Below are 14,504 nucleotides of genomic sequence, written 5' to 3'. Positions count from 1 at the left end.
TACCCATTTGAATGCAGAGTTCCAAAGAATAGCAAGAAGATATAAGAGAGCCTTCCTCAGTGATCAGTGCAAAGAAATATAGGAAAGCAATAGAATGGAAAAGACTAGAGATCTCTTCAAGGAAATTAGAGATACCACGGGAACATTTCATGCAAAGATGGACACAATAAAGGACAGAAATGGTATGGACCTAACAGAAGCAGAAGATACTAAGAAGAGGTGGCAAGAATAAACAGAGGAACTATACAAAAAGATCTTCGTGTGACCACATAAGCACAATGGTGTGATCACTCACCTAGAGCCAGACATCCTGGAATGCAAAGTCAAGTGGGGCTTAGGAGGCATCACTACAAACAAAGCTAGTAGAGGTGATGGAATTCCAGTTGAGCTATTTCAAATCCTAAAAGATGATGCTGTGAAAGTGATGCTGCACTCAATATGCCAGCAAGTTTGGAAAACTCAGCATTGGCCACAGGACTGGAAAAGGTCAGTTTTCATTCCAATCCCAAAGAAAGGCAATGCCAAAGAATGCTCAAACTACTGCACAATTGTACTCATCTCACATGCTAGCAAAATAATGCTCAAAATTCTCCAAGCCAGGCTTCAACAGTATGTGAACCGTGAACTTCCAGATGTTCAAGCTGGTTTTAGAAAAGGCAGAGGAACCAGAGATCAAATTGCCAACATCTGTTGGATCATCAAAACAGCAAGAGAGTTCCAAAAAAACATCTATTTCTGCTTTATTAACTACGCCAAAGCCTTTGACTGTGTGGATTACAACAAATTGTGGAAATTTCTTAAAGAGATGGGAATACCAGGCCACCTTACCTGCCTTCTGAGAGATCTGTATGCAGGTCAGGAAGCAACAGTTAGAACTGGACATGGAACAACAGACTGGTTCTAAATTGGGAAAGGAATATGTTAAGGCTGTATATTGTCACCCTGCTTGTTTAACTTATATGCAGAGTACATCATCCAAAATGTGGGGCTGGATGAAGCACAAGCTGGAATCAAGATTGCCAGAAGAAATATCAATAACCTCAGATCTGCAGATGACACCATCCTTATGGCAGAAAGTGAAGAAGAACTAAAGAGCCCCTTGATGAAAGGGAAAGAGGAGAGTAAAAAAGTTGGCTTAAAACTCAACATTCAGAAAACTAAGATCATGGCATCCGGTCCCATCACTTCGTGTCAAATAGATGGGGAAACAATGGAAACAGTGACAGATTTTATTTTGGGAGGCTCCAAAATCACTGCAGATGGTGACTGCAGCCATGAAATTAAAAGATGCTTACTCCTTGGAAGAAAAGCTATGACCAACCTAGACAGCGCATTAAAAAGCAGAGACATTACTTTGCCAGCAGAGGTCCATCTAGTCAAAGCTATGGTTTTTCCAGTAGTCATGTATGGATGTGAGAGTTGGACTATAAAGCAAACTGAGCACCAAAGAATTGATGCTTTTAAACAGTGGTGTTGGAGAAGACTCTTGAGAGTCCCTTGGACTGCAAAGAGATCCAACTAGCCCATCCTAAAGGAAATCAGTCATGACTATTCATTGGAAGGACTGATGCTGAAGCCGAAATTCCAATATTTTGGCCACCTGATGTGAAGAACTAACTCATTTAAAAAGACCCTGATGCTGGAAAAGATTGAAGGTGGGAGGAGAAGGGGATGACAGAGGATGAGATGGTTGGATGACATCACTGATTCGATGGACATGAGTTTTGAGTAAGCTCCGGGAGTTGGTGATGGACAGGGAAGCCTGGTGTGCTGCAGTCCATGGGGTCGCAAAGAGTCAGACATGACTGAGCGACTGAATTGAACTGAACAGTTCGAAGGCATCAGTTCTTTGGCGTTCCGCCTTCTTTATGGTCCAAATTTCACAACCGTTCGTGACTACCGGGAAGACCATAGCCTTAACTATACAGACCTTTATCAGCAGAGTAATGGCTCTGCTTTTCAACACACTGTCTAGGTTTGTCATAACTTTCATGCCAAGAAGCTTACTTCTGCTTACTAGTTGTTTAATAGAGGGCAGGGTTTTGGGGTTTTGTTTTTTTAATCTCTTTGAGGCTTAGTGTCTTCATTTATGAACTGGGATCAAAACTATTTCACACGATGGTTTTGAAGACCAGGTAGCACATGTGAAAACAGTTGAGCAGAAATTGGCACATATTAGGCCTCTGAGTCAGCTGCATCTGACTCTGAGTACAGCTGCAGCTGTATAGCCAGCTGTTTGGAAAATGTGCTGGTGGGTCATGAAAGTAATCATGTATAAATCAGACCAGATCTTCATAGGAAGTTTGCCTCACTTTGGAGATCTATGAAATAGATGAAAAAAAAATTTGTGTAACAAATATTCAGATTACGTATTCTTCCCTGTGGTTTCATTTGTGTTCTCTGTTTTCCTTTATGGGCTGTCTTGTCTGCTTTTCTTTCAGTTATATTTTGAAAAGTGTTAATCCTCTTTCTAATGTTGTTAATGGCTACCTTTTACAAAATATATTGTAAATATGTTTAACTTCATTTTTTAAATGATTCAAGCCTACAAAGAAGTTTCAAAAATCATACAAAAAATTCCCAAATAGCCTTCTTTACCTGGCCTGGGCTTAGCTAGGTGGTTCATCTGCTAGGGGCCAGGTTTCGCTCATGTCCTTTGGGGTTCGTTCATGTGTGGAGAACGGATTGGTCAGTGGAGCTGTGTCATTCTCAAGCATCCGACCTCCTCTCCTAGGGCAAGCTAGCTTGGGTTCATTTCCACAGTGGTTTCAGGTTTCCAAGTACAGCAAGAGAGCAAGTGCCAGCGTCCAGGTCATTTCCAAGCTTCTGCTGGTATCACGTTTGTTGCTATTCCAAAGCAAGTTACACGACTCACCCAGATTCCCGGGGGAGGGAAGTAAACTGCCTCCTGAGTGGGAGACTCTGCCTGCACCGTGCCACGGTGTGGGTGTACAGTTAGGAAGAACCTGTAGCCATTGTTATAGTCTGCATTTTCAACCGCGAGACAAAAGTGATTGCTGATCGCTCACCTTTTTGCATTGTAAAACTTAGAGTCGTGTTACATTGATTGTTAATATGCAAACCGAAAGCACTGGGGTGTGAACTACAACGTGAGCGCATTTAGAGAGTCCCATCTGGATGAAAACATATTTATGTGCCTTTTTTTCTTCGCTTAAGATTGCCAACCCTCCTGATAGCTGAGTGTGTGCTGGTGTACATGACTCCGGAGCAGTCTGCAAACCTCCTCAAGTGGGCCGCCAACAGTTTTGAGGCTGCCATGTTCATAAACTACGAACAGGTAAGAGGAGGCTCAAGAAATCCACGTTCTGTGCAGGACTCCAGGGGTGACTTTCTCTCTCTTGAGCACCCTTGGAATATGCTTTCCCTTATTATTTTCTTTCTGCCTCTGTAGCTCCTTTGTTAATCAATTCCAGCAAACCTAGTATTCTTTTCTTTTCTTGAGGTTTATTTATTTAATTTTTTTTTTTGGTTGAACTGGGTCTTCGTTGCTGCATATGGGGCTTTCTCTGGCAGCAGCCGGCAGGGACTACTCTTTAGTTAGGGTTCCAGGGCTTGTGTTGGTGGCTTCTCTTGCTGCAGAGCACGGGCTCGAGAGCAAGGGCACAGTAGTCGTGGCACGTGGGCTTAGTTGCCAGGTGGCATGTGGGATCTTCCCGGACTAGGGATTGAATCAGTGTCTCTTGCATTCCAGGGTGGATTCCTAACGACTGCCCTAAACCTAGTATTTTTGAGTTCAAGAGTGCCTGCCAAGTTTTATCTAGAGTTTCTGGAACTTCCATCTTGGCCTTAAAGGAAGCTTTTTGTGTTCTTACTTTATCACTGTGTTTACTATAAAGTCATAGATCTTGATGGAGGGAATTTTGGCTGTCATCAGGGTAGGGGCAGTGAACTCACATGCCTTCAGAGGCAGATAGTGATGCAAGTGGAAGAAGCTGGCCAGGTGTCATACTCTGTGAAGTAGTGGGGCCTGTGCTGACCTGGGACACCCACGTCCCATTTCACGGATGCCCACTTTTCAGTGCCAGTCAGTTGTTACTATGTGGAGTGAGCCTAAAGTTGCCTGAACTCCCAATTTTTCAAGAGAGATTAGAAATCTAGGATTTTACTGTAACATTTCCTGTGGCTCAGCTGGAATGAGCTGAGCTGAGCTCATTCAATGAGCTCACAGCTCCTGCAATGCAGGAGACCTGAGTTCAATCCCTGGGTTGGGAAGATCCCTTAAAGAAGAGAAAGGCTACCCACTCCAGTATTCTGGCCTGGAGAATTCCAAGGACTGAATTCCTGGAGAATTCACTTCACTTTCCTAATTTCTAAAATCACTGAGTCTGGCCTGTGGCTCGCTGTTCTCATCTGGTGCCTGAAAGGTTATGTTTTGGTGTTTTGGAATAATTCGTCTTGGGTCTGTGTGACCTGCAGCAGAATTGCTCTGTGGTTGGGAGTACATGCTGTGGAGACAGACTGCCTAGCTCTGTGATCTGGACAAGTTACTTGACCTCTCTGTGCCTGTTTCCTCATCTGAAAAATGAGGATAATAGTCCCCCAACCTCATAGTTCATAAACGAGTTAACAAGTGCACAAGCATTGACAACATTAAGTAAGCTGTTAACTCAGTTATTATTTGGATCTCTCAGAGCCCCAGGGTTATATGAGAATACCTGCCTCTCAGGTCTAAATTATCCAGACTAAATTTGGCAAGTGCATTCATTAAAAAAAGAAGACTTGCCTCTCTGGATTATTATGGGAACTCCTGAGATGTTGAACAGCAGTGGACTGATGATAAGCAGTGCCAATACATGTTAGCTACTTTTAGTGTTTATTTTAGTTTAGCTTTATTGATTTTATTTTGTTTTTTTTTTTAACTGCTTTTCATTTTATTTTCAAATGTGATTACAGATAAGGGCAGTGCAGGGCCTTGCACATGTCATGTAGCTGCAAACAGGTCTGGGGCTGGACCTTGGTCTCCTGTCTTCCCCACCCCCGACCCAGCCCAGGTTCTGGTATAGGTGGTTCTTGGTTGGTTGATTTTTCTTATTTTCCTCTTTAATTGGAAGCATTCCTCAGAGTCAGTCTTTAAAAAAATTTTTTTTTTAATATTTATGTATTTATTTTTGACTGCACTGGGTCTTCGTTGCTGCACGTGGGCTTTGTCTGGTTGCAGAGTGGGGACTGCTCTCGAATTGTGGTCCTCAGACTTCTCATTGCAGTGGCTTCTTTTGTGGAGCGTGGGCTCTAGGGCACACGGGCTTCAGTAGTTGCGGCTCATGGGCTTAGTTGCTCCAAGGCATGTGGGATCTTCCCGGACCAGGGTTGGAACTGGCATCCCCTGCACTGCAAAGTGGATTCTTAACCACTGGACCACCAGGGAAGCTGCAGACGGAGTCTTTTGACCTGGTAAATGAATATAATGGCTGCTGGCCTCGTCAGTCTGTACTAACAACGTGGATAAATCCTGGCAACCTGTCTGTGTTTTCGGGCCACCATACCTGGGAAGAAGGAATTTCATTTCCCACGTTTCCACACATTTCACATGTGCACTGTTTCATTTGTGTGTTCTTTTATTCAACATCACGTGAGAGATAAGGGGTTAAATAAGTTTTGGCCAGAGACCCTGTCACTTTGGTGCAGGGCTAAGATTGTACTAGTTTTTAGTATGTTGACCACAGCTGTCCCTCAAAGGGCTTAAACCCTGCCCACCACCTTCATTTTGTGAATAATCAACTTTTAATTCATTTATTTCCTGACAAGTACAGAATCATTAGCCTTATGTTCGTCAATTGCTCATATGTCTTATGTTGTTATTTAATTAATAGTTAAAGGACAAAACAACATGGATGATGATTATTTCAGTAATAATGATTTCAGATTCTTAGAATTTGATTATTATATAGCCAGCGCTTTTCTTTGAGTTTCGTATATATTAACCTGTTTGATCATTACAACTGCCCACAGGTAGTTACTAGTACTATCCTGGATTTACAGGTAAGGGTTTGAACCAAGGGATTAGGTATCTTGCTCACAGCTATTAAATATCAAGCCAATATTCAAACCGAGGCAATAAAATAAAGGAGTTTGTGCTCATAAATATGCTTCTATTCTGAATGAATAGTCAGCAATCATATCATTACTGCCACATAAGCCCTATGCATCCTCCCCAAAAAAGAGTAACATTGGTTCTTGACATGCAGAGGATTGGGGAATCACTTCATATATTGTTAAAGTGCTGAAGTTTTGATACCTTATATGTGACAAAGTACCAGTGTGTGTGCTACATTAATGTGCATAATATTTTGTTCTGCACACATATATACATGATGGTTTTTATTTATTTATTTTAATTGGAGGCTAATTACTGTACAAAATTGTAGTGGTTTTTGCCATACATTGACATGCATCAGCCATTTTGCACACATATGTACATGATGTTTTTTAAACCTTTTTTTTTTTTTTTAATTCAGAGGTAGGTAAGGTGGTCTGGTATTCCCATCTCTTTAAGAATTTTCCACAGTTTGTTGTGATCCTCACAGTTAAAGTCTTTAGCATAGTCAGTGAAGCAGTAGATGTTTTTCTGGAATTCCCTTGCTTTTTCTGTGATCCAACGGATGTTGGAAGTTTGATGTCTGGTTCCTCTGCCTTTTCTAAATCCTGTTTTGAAATACATTTGAAAGTTCTTGGTTCACATACTGTTGAAGCCTAGCTTGAAGGATATTGAGCATTACCTTGCTAGAATGTGAAATGAGCGCAGTTGTCTAGTAGTCTGAACATTCTTTGGCATTGCCTTTCTTCTTTATTCAGAGAGTAATGCCACATGCAAAAAAAAAAAAAAAAAAGTCATATAGTTTAAAGGGTAAACAAAGAAAAGTCTCTCATCTATCGCAGACTTCGGCCTCTAACCTGGGAAGCAACCTTGCTGTATTCTAGAATTTTCATGTGCATATATAAATGTGAAGAGAGATTTTTTTTTTCCCCCTAAAGATAGATGGGAGCATACTATACACATTCCTTTGTAAGTTACTTTTCAAGAGTTTGTCTTAGGGGCCATCTCATATCTGTCTGTCTGCTTTTTATGTTTTCATGGCTATATGGTATTTCATTATATAAACCTGCCAGAATTTATTTAACCCCAAGCAATGGGTATTTAAGTTCTTTCCAGATCCTTTCTATTATACACAGTGCTGTAGTAAATGTTCTTGCATTTTCACATACAGACGCAAGTCTACCTGTGAGATGGGCTCCTGGCGGTGGAGTTATCTGGTCCCAGGCTGAGTGTTTGCAATGCATGAACACTGCCCAGGTGCCTTTCGAGGGCTGTACTCCATCAGCATTGCACTTGGGGTTCCGTGACCTGCGCTGGGTATTACCAGCCTTGACTGCTTAGCAATAGGATGTGGTTATTTTATTTTGCATGTTTTAAGAAGCAGAGAGACCCTGTGGTAGTGCCCAGCCTCCCCTCTCCCTTCCCAGGTAAACATGGGTGACCGGTTTGGGCAGATCATGATCGAGAACCTGCGGAGACGACAGTGTGACCTGGCCGGAGTGGAGACTTGCAAGTCACTGGAGTCGCAGGTCAGAGGGCAGAGGCCCGGATGTCCTCTTGTACCCTGGCCAACCGAGAAAGTGCTTCCTCCCTACGCAGATGGGAGAATGTGAGGGTCCTTCCGGAGTGCCTGCCTGCGGGCAGCCACTGGTTCATCGTGTGGGGGAGATCCAAGCCCTGTACTACCATCTTGGCATGGAAAATACAAGTTTACATTTCCTGTCTCCTGTTACTTTACTTTTTTATTATGCTGTTTTTCAAACAACATAAGAGTAGAGGGAATAATTAAAGTGAACACCTATGTCCCACCAGCCAACTTCAATAATTAATAATATTTTGTCATTGCCATATTGTTACCCCTTCCCCCAAATTTTCATTGGTGGTGTCATTGGAAAGGTGGCTCAGGGGTAAAGAATCTCCCGGCAGTTCAGGATTCACGAGTAGATGTGGGTTCAATCGCTGGGTCAGAAAGATACCCTGGAGGAGGAAATGGCAGCCCACTCCAGTGTTCTTGGCCTGGATAATCCCATGGACAGAGGAGCCTGGCGGGCTACAGTCCATGGGGTCACAAAGAGTCAGACATGACTGAGTGTATGAGCACATCATTGGAATATTTAAGGCAAATCCCAGACACTGTTTCATTTCCCTCGTAAGTACTTCAGTGTGAATCTCCTACCAGTAAGGACCTTCCTCTGCCCAGGATAATGATAATACCATGATCACATCTGACAAGTGGACATGCTCCTTCATAGCAGCTGACACCCACCCAATTCATACTCGGCTTTTACCAGTTGTCTAAAAAATTGTTCACGGTTGGTGTATTTGAATCAGGATCCAAACATGATTTCCACTTCATACTTGACTTAAATTCTTGCAAACTGTAATTGTTCCCCCAAAATTTAGAAATTTTTTGGTGAAGAGGCACTTCCCTATCCCTACCTCCTTTTAAATGGCTTAGTTTTTACATGGCTTGTGTCATTACCACCAGGGCCCTTTAAAAAGCTGTTGCTTGTATAGAATAGTTTCTTCCTTTATTTCTCTTTAAATATTATACTTTAGGGTGCCCCCATTGTAACAGTACCTGTTGAGTAGAGAAAATGGGGAAATGAAAAGACAGATGAGAGGGTCCAGAATGGGCTTTTTAAAGAGGAGCCCTCCGAGGGAAGCTGTGTGTGCAAAGAGTGCCTCGGGTCGTGTGACAGCTCCTGTCGTCTCCCTTTCTCTCCGCCCCACGTTTTAGAGAGAACGGCTCCTGTCCAGCGGGTGGGAGTCGGCGTCAGCCATCGACATGATGGAAGTGTACAGCAGGTTGCCTCGTGCCGAAGTGATCAGGTACGGGACTGACAAGAGTCCGCTCCATGGCAAATAACTGTGAATGAAAGGCATCATTGTCCATACCTTTTAATGTTTTTTTTAAAAAAAAAAAAACCCAACCCCAAACTAGACCTATTTTGACACAAGTTAACTGCTGCTAACATAGATTAAACATTGCTAGCTCCTTGAGAGTAACTCATTAGCTATTAGCCAAGACAAGGTTTATGCCCAAACATTATTTTAGTCAAAATAAACAGTTACACCTCTGCAGTGGAAATCTTGCACAATCCTGTGTTTTGGAAAAGGAGGAAAGTCACGTTGCTCAAGGGGTCCTAAGGGGGGTTGGGGGGAGTCTGCTTATGGATTTTTAAGTGGACTTTCCCCCTCATTATAAAAGAAAGACGTGCTTGTTGTTCTAAAACAATTTTCAAGTAAAGTTCATGAATTATAATATAGAGCAATTGTGTGCTGTGAATAAATTGGAGTATATTCTTTTTCTATGTGTATATAAATATTTATCAACCTATAGATTTGTATTTTTTGAATCAGTAGATTGATACATGTATTTGCCTGTAAACCACAATCCTTTCAAAAGCTTAACAATAGCTTATATTTATCTCTGCATGTCAAGATGTTCAGGTTACCATATCCTGTTTAGTGGTGCCTGGCATTTATATTGATGTGTGGATAAATGCTAACGACAACAGTTTTTCAAACTGAGATATAATTGACAGGCAATGTTAGTTTCAGGTGCACAACACTTTTTTAAGGAGAACCACTTTATTTTGAGTAGTAAACAAAACTCCGTTTATAATGTAATAAAAGAAACCATCCATCAATTTCTTCACAGTTAGTCTGAGGAACAAAATCTCCAGCTTAATTAGAATTTACATTTAACCTTAAATATTCTAAAATCCATCCATGTCAACTTTGGAGTTTTAGTCTTGCCCGATCCTATGAAATAGACCAAACCTTGATAGATAATCAGACTCCTAGTTTTTGCCGTTAAGCATATTTCTTCATCTTGCTTTCTGACTCCATACATTCCATCCTGAATGTTCAGTGGATTTGCAGTAAACTTCCAAGGTGAAGGGAAATTTCTTGCTCATCGTTGGCCTAAAATCTTGGCTTGTGTTCATCTTTTGAAACAAAAAACACACACCAAAAGTGCCCACAGGTTCCACTACTAAAACTCCTTTAAAGATCTTCTTTGCCAGTGGTTCCAGAGCGCAGTCCATGACGTCTGAAGCAGTGTCTTGGAGCAGAACCCCACCAGGTGCAGCAGGCAGGACATGGCAGGAGTCCTGGTTTAATTTACGTTTCTTTTCACATAAATGAGATTGAAAAGCCCTTGTTTTTTTCCTTGCCAGTGATCTGGTCTTTTACCCATCTTTTAAATAAGTTTTAAAAAGTGTTCTTTCTTACTGAAGTGTAACAGCTCATTTATATAACAAGGAAATCTACCCCCTTGTCATTTGTATTACAGACATTCTCTTGAGTTTGTCATCTGTCACTTTTGACTTTGCTTATGGAGGTTTTTTTCTTCTTTTCAAAAATAGCTAAAATGGTCCCACGCCATACGTACTGTTCTGTAGCCCGCTTCTTTTCACATAGTCTATCCTGAACGCGTTTCCACACCCGGCAGTGTGCGTCACGGCCTTCATTTTTAATTGGATACGTTGGTACTGTTGTCTTGTCATTCCACAGAATAGAGGCCCTTGAATTCCTGGATGAAATGGAGCTTCTTGAACAGCTCATGCAGCATTACTGCCTTTGCTGGGCCACCAAAGGAGGAAGCGAACTAGGTAGGTGACTTCACTTATATTGATTGGAATTTTTCTAGGGAATTTTTTGTCTCTGGAGAACGTAACGCTCAATGGGAATTTTCTACCCAGGAGGAACTAGGGCTCGTATACATGGATCTGTGAACATAGAGAATCAGCAGTTATAGCCTCTGATTTTATAGCACAAAACCCAGGAGAACTGCTTAAATAAACCACATGTATGAAAACCAACCAACAGCCCTTTAGGGCTGTTTGTGGAATTTCCTCAACTGGATGGTAAGAGACCTTGAGTCTTGTAATCATCTTAATGAAAGGATCCAGTGTTCAGCTTTTTGATCTGCTTGTAACCAGGTTTGCTTGATGTTAAAACACACAGGTCATTGTTTCTGTCTAACACCCCTGCAGCTGTGGGTTGAGTTTCTCTCTCTCATCTTGTTTTATATTGGAGGTGAATTCCCCTGGCTTGAAAGAGTCGGGCCGTGGGGACAAAGCCCGGAGCCTTGTCTCAGTGCCTTGTTGCCTTGATCTTGACCCAGTTCCTCCTTTACAGCTGCCCCGTGCTGACCGTGCTTCCCCTGGGCGCCTCTCCAGCCCAGTGGAGATAGTTTTAGATCCCAGTTCTGGCCTTTGCTGTTAAAGTGCCCTCAGACTTCCTATAGCTCTGTCTGACATACTGCCTTAGGCAAGTAGTGAATATAAAACAAAGAGCTTGGAGTCAAGGCCTGTCTCCTGTGTGAAAATTCCAGGTTGTTAATCATCCTCCTTGGGATTATCTTTCCACCAGTTTATAAATTTACCCAGCTGGGCAGTTCAGTCCACAAAATCCATTTATTTTTTATTTAAAAAATCATTTATTACTGTGTTTTTGTACTGCTGTTTTCCCCCATTTTTGAAAACAGTATAATTTTAAGCAGAGACTTTGGAAACTTCTAAAAAAAAGTATGGCAAAGAAAAAAAAATCACCCGTATGCCCATCACTCAGAGATAACCTCTGGCAGCTTTTCCCTTCTTTTCTTTTTCTAGCTGTTGATTTGTTTTTAGGGGGTTTAATTTATCTATGTAACCTTGATTCTGGATCTTTTTAAGCTTAATATTATAACATAAGCATTTCCCCTTGCTACTAAAAACTCTGCATGAGCATAATTTTCATGGCTTTATAAATATTCTGTCATGAAGCTCTGTCTGCATTTACTTAATTTTCTTACACTTTAAAAAAATACAGGTGACTTGTAATAGTATAGAATTAATTCTAGATTCTGTCAGGTAATGATGCATTGAGCTTTTCTATGTGAGGGGCTTCTTTTTCCCCCTTCTCACCTAGCTACTTGTGGTATCAGTGTAGTAAGTCACTTACATACGAACCTTCAAGCTGCGAGCTTTTAAAGATGCGCACGCGCGTTCCGTCAGTGTCAGGTGTGAGTGACACTGCAGCTTTTCCTCCGTCTCCTATTGCTGACGGCCCTTCAGCTTTCCAGCCTCCCACCTCCCTGCCCCCTTCTGGCAGTAACTCTTCTTGCCTCTTCACTCTATGCTGAGCTGTGTACTGTACTACTGTACTTTTCGAGGTACTGTACTGTGAGATTAAAAATGTTTACTTTGTATGTTTGTTTATGTATTATTTGTGTGAAAAGTATTATAAACCTATTACGGTACAGTACTATGTAGCCAATTGTGTTAGTTGGGTATGGAGGCTAACTTGGTTGTACTTATGAACACATTGGGCTTGCTAATGCACTCTTGGAATGGAATGGAACGGAACTCATTCGTTGTAAGGGACTTACTGTACTTAACTTGTATGTGTGTAGAGGAGAAACTGTCTGTGTTTGCTCGAAGTTCAACACTTAAAAGACCAGGTTCTAAAGAATAGGCCATAAGTCAAAATACGAACAGATTGATACTAAACAAACCTACAGCCAAGACTCTGGAAAATCAGAATGATTCTCCAATAATAAAATCACCTGCTAAAACAAAATTCAACACTCTTCATAGGAAGATATCAGAATTCAGAGTCTCCTCAGCTTACCACCCACCGTGTTCAGTTTAGTTCAGTCACTCAGTTGTGTCCAAATCTTTGTGACCCCATGGACCACAGCAGGCCAGGCTTCCCTGTCCATCAGCAACTCCTAGAGGTTGCTGAAACCCATGTCCATCGAATCGATGATGCCATCCAACCGTCTCATACTCTGTTATCCCCCTCTCCTCCTACCCTCAGTCTCTCCCAGCATCAGGGTCCTCTCCAGTGAGTCAGTCTTTCACATCAGGTGGCCAAAGTATTGGAGTTTCAGCTTCAGTATCAGTCCTTCCAATGAGTATTCAGGACTGATTTCCTTTAGGATTGATTGGGTTGTATTTGATTAAAAAATTACTAGATATGTGAAGAAATAAATTGCCTACACCAGTCTTTTTTATTACTGAATTTGATTCAAAGACAAAAGGGTGAAAAAAATTGCTAAGGCTAGTCAGTAACCCTTTGACTTCTTTCTCACCCAAAATGGGACAATAGTAATTTTCAAATGTATTTAAGGTAAAAAGCAGAGCACTCAAGAATGAACTCGTTAAAACAAGTTGTCTGAATGAAAGGTATTAATTCAGGAAAAAAAAAAAACTTCAGCATTTAAAGAATGGACGTGTGGGTTTTACTGGAGAGCCCATAAACCGCTGTAACATGTCTTAATCCCTTTTAAACCGCCAGTAAACACTGTCTCATCCAGCCTCCTGTTTCCTTGTGGAATCTTATCTTACACAACCAGGAGGCCCGGGTGCAGTAATTGAATGTGCAGCCGTCGCCCCAGAGCCGGTCCCCATGGACCTGGGGCCCCAGGGTCACATTCTTCCACCTCTGACTGTTTTCTCTGCCTCAGCCTGTGACAGCCCCTTCTCAGCATCTGTGCGTTTCCTCCCCTCAGGTTTGAAGGAAATAACTTATTGATCTGTTCAAGACTCGTGCTGAGCCAGAGCTGAAGCCAGCGACCTTTCCGGAGTTGAGTCTCCAAGTTTCCTGAGTGGTGGGGAAGCTCCGGCCACCATTCTCCCCACTCTCCAAGAAGCCTCATTTACTGGGGTGGTTGTACAAGTTCCTGTTCCTGTTGGCTAACAGTTTAAATAAATCTCCATTGCCAGTTGCCGGTGTGTTGGTCCTCTGCTGTTTATCCTTTGCTCCCCGGGGGGGACTGTGGTTCCCCTCTTTGTCAGCTGGAACCAAAGATCCTCAGCCCAACCTTGGCCTTGGCCCACTGCCCGTGAGTCAGACTCAGCTCCTGCATCCGTTGTGGGATTTACTCCCGTGTGCTCTTACGTGTGGCATCTTGACCAGAGGTTGGAGCGCATCTCTGCTCCCATTTCTGCCCTTGCCTGCTCAAGTCCTCCTTCACCTTGGTCACTGTGGCAGGGTGAATGATGACCCTCTAAAATGTCCCTTCCCAATCCCCCCTGCTGAGAGTATGTTACCTTGTATGGCAAAAGGGGCTTTGCAGATGTGATTAAGTTAAGGATCTTGAGGTGGGAGCATCCGGGTGGGCCAGATGTAATCACAAGAGTCCTTCCTTTTAAGGGAAGAAGGGAGGGCAGAGTCAGAGGAACAGGCAGTGTGATGCCACAAGCAGAGACCGGAGTGATATACTTTGAAGATGAGGGAAGGGCGAAAGTTGAGGAATATAAGTGGCCACTGGATGCTGAAAAGGGCAAGCGAATATCTCAGAGCGTCTAGAAGGAACCAGTCTTGCCAACACCTGGACTTCAGCCCAGTGAAACTAATTTCAGATTTCTTACTCCCAGGACAAGAAGAGAATAAAGTTGTATTATTGTAAGCCAGTGAGTCTGTGGTCATTTGTTATAGCAGCAGTAAGAAATTA

The 14,504-nt window shown here is 42.3% G+C and overlaps 1 protein-coding gene across 1 annotated transcript in view; it reads left to right on the top strand.

Moving 5' to 3' along the window:
- LCMT1 (leucine carboxyl methyltransferase 1) overlaps positions 1 to 13,776 on the top strand; it is a 75,068-nt gene extending 61,292 nt beyond the window's left edge. Inside the window, exons 7-11 of the mRNA XM_005889364.3 lie at positions 3,178 to 3,298; positions 7,483 to 7,584; positions 8,796 to 8,887; positions 10,577 to 10,674; positions 13,560 to 13,776. Of these exons, the coding sequence (XP_005889426.1) occupies positions 3,178 to 3,298; positions 7,483 to 7,584; positions 8,796 to 8,887; positions 10,577 to 10,674; positions 13,560 to 13,582 (436 nt within the window). The 3' untranslated portion in view covers positions 13,583 to 13,776. The remainder of the gene's footprint in view (positions 1 to 3,177; positions 3,299 to 7,482; positions 7,585 to 8,795; positions 8,888 to 10,576; positions 10,675 to 13,559) is intronic.
- The last annotated feature ends 728 nt before the right edge of the window (positions 13,777 to 14,504 follow it).

This window comes from Bos mutus, chromosome 25 (genome assembly GCF_027580195.1).
Source record: "Bos mutus isolate GX-2022 chromosome 25, NWIPB_WYAK_1.1, whole genome shotgun sequence".
NCBI classification, from domain to species: Eukaryota; Metazoa; Chordata; class Mammalia; order Artiodactyla; family Bovidae; genus Bos; species Bos mutus.
This window is presented reverse-complemented; position numbering and strand designations above follow the sequence as displayed.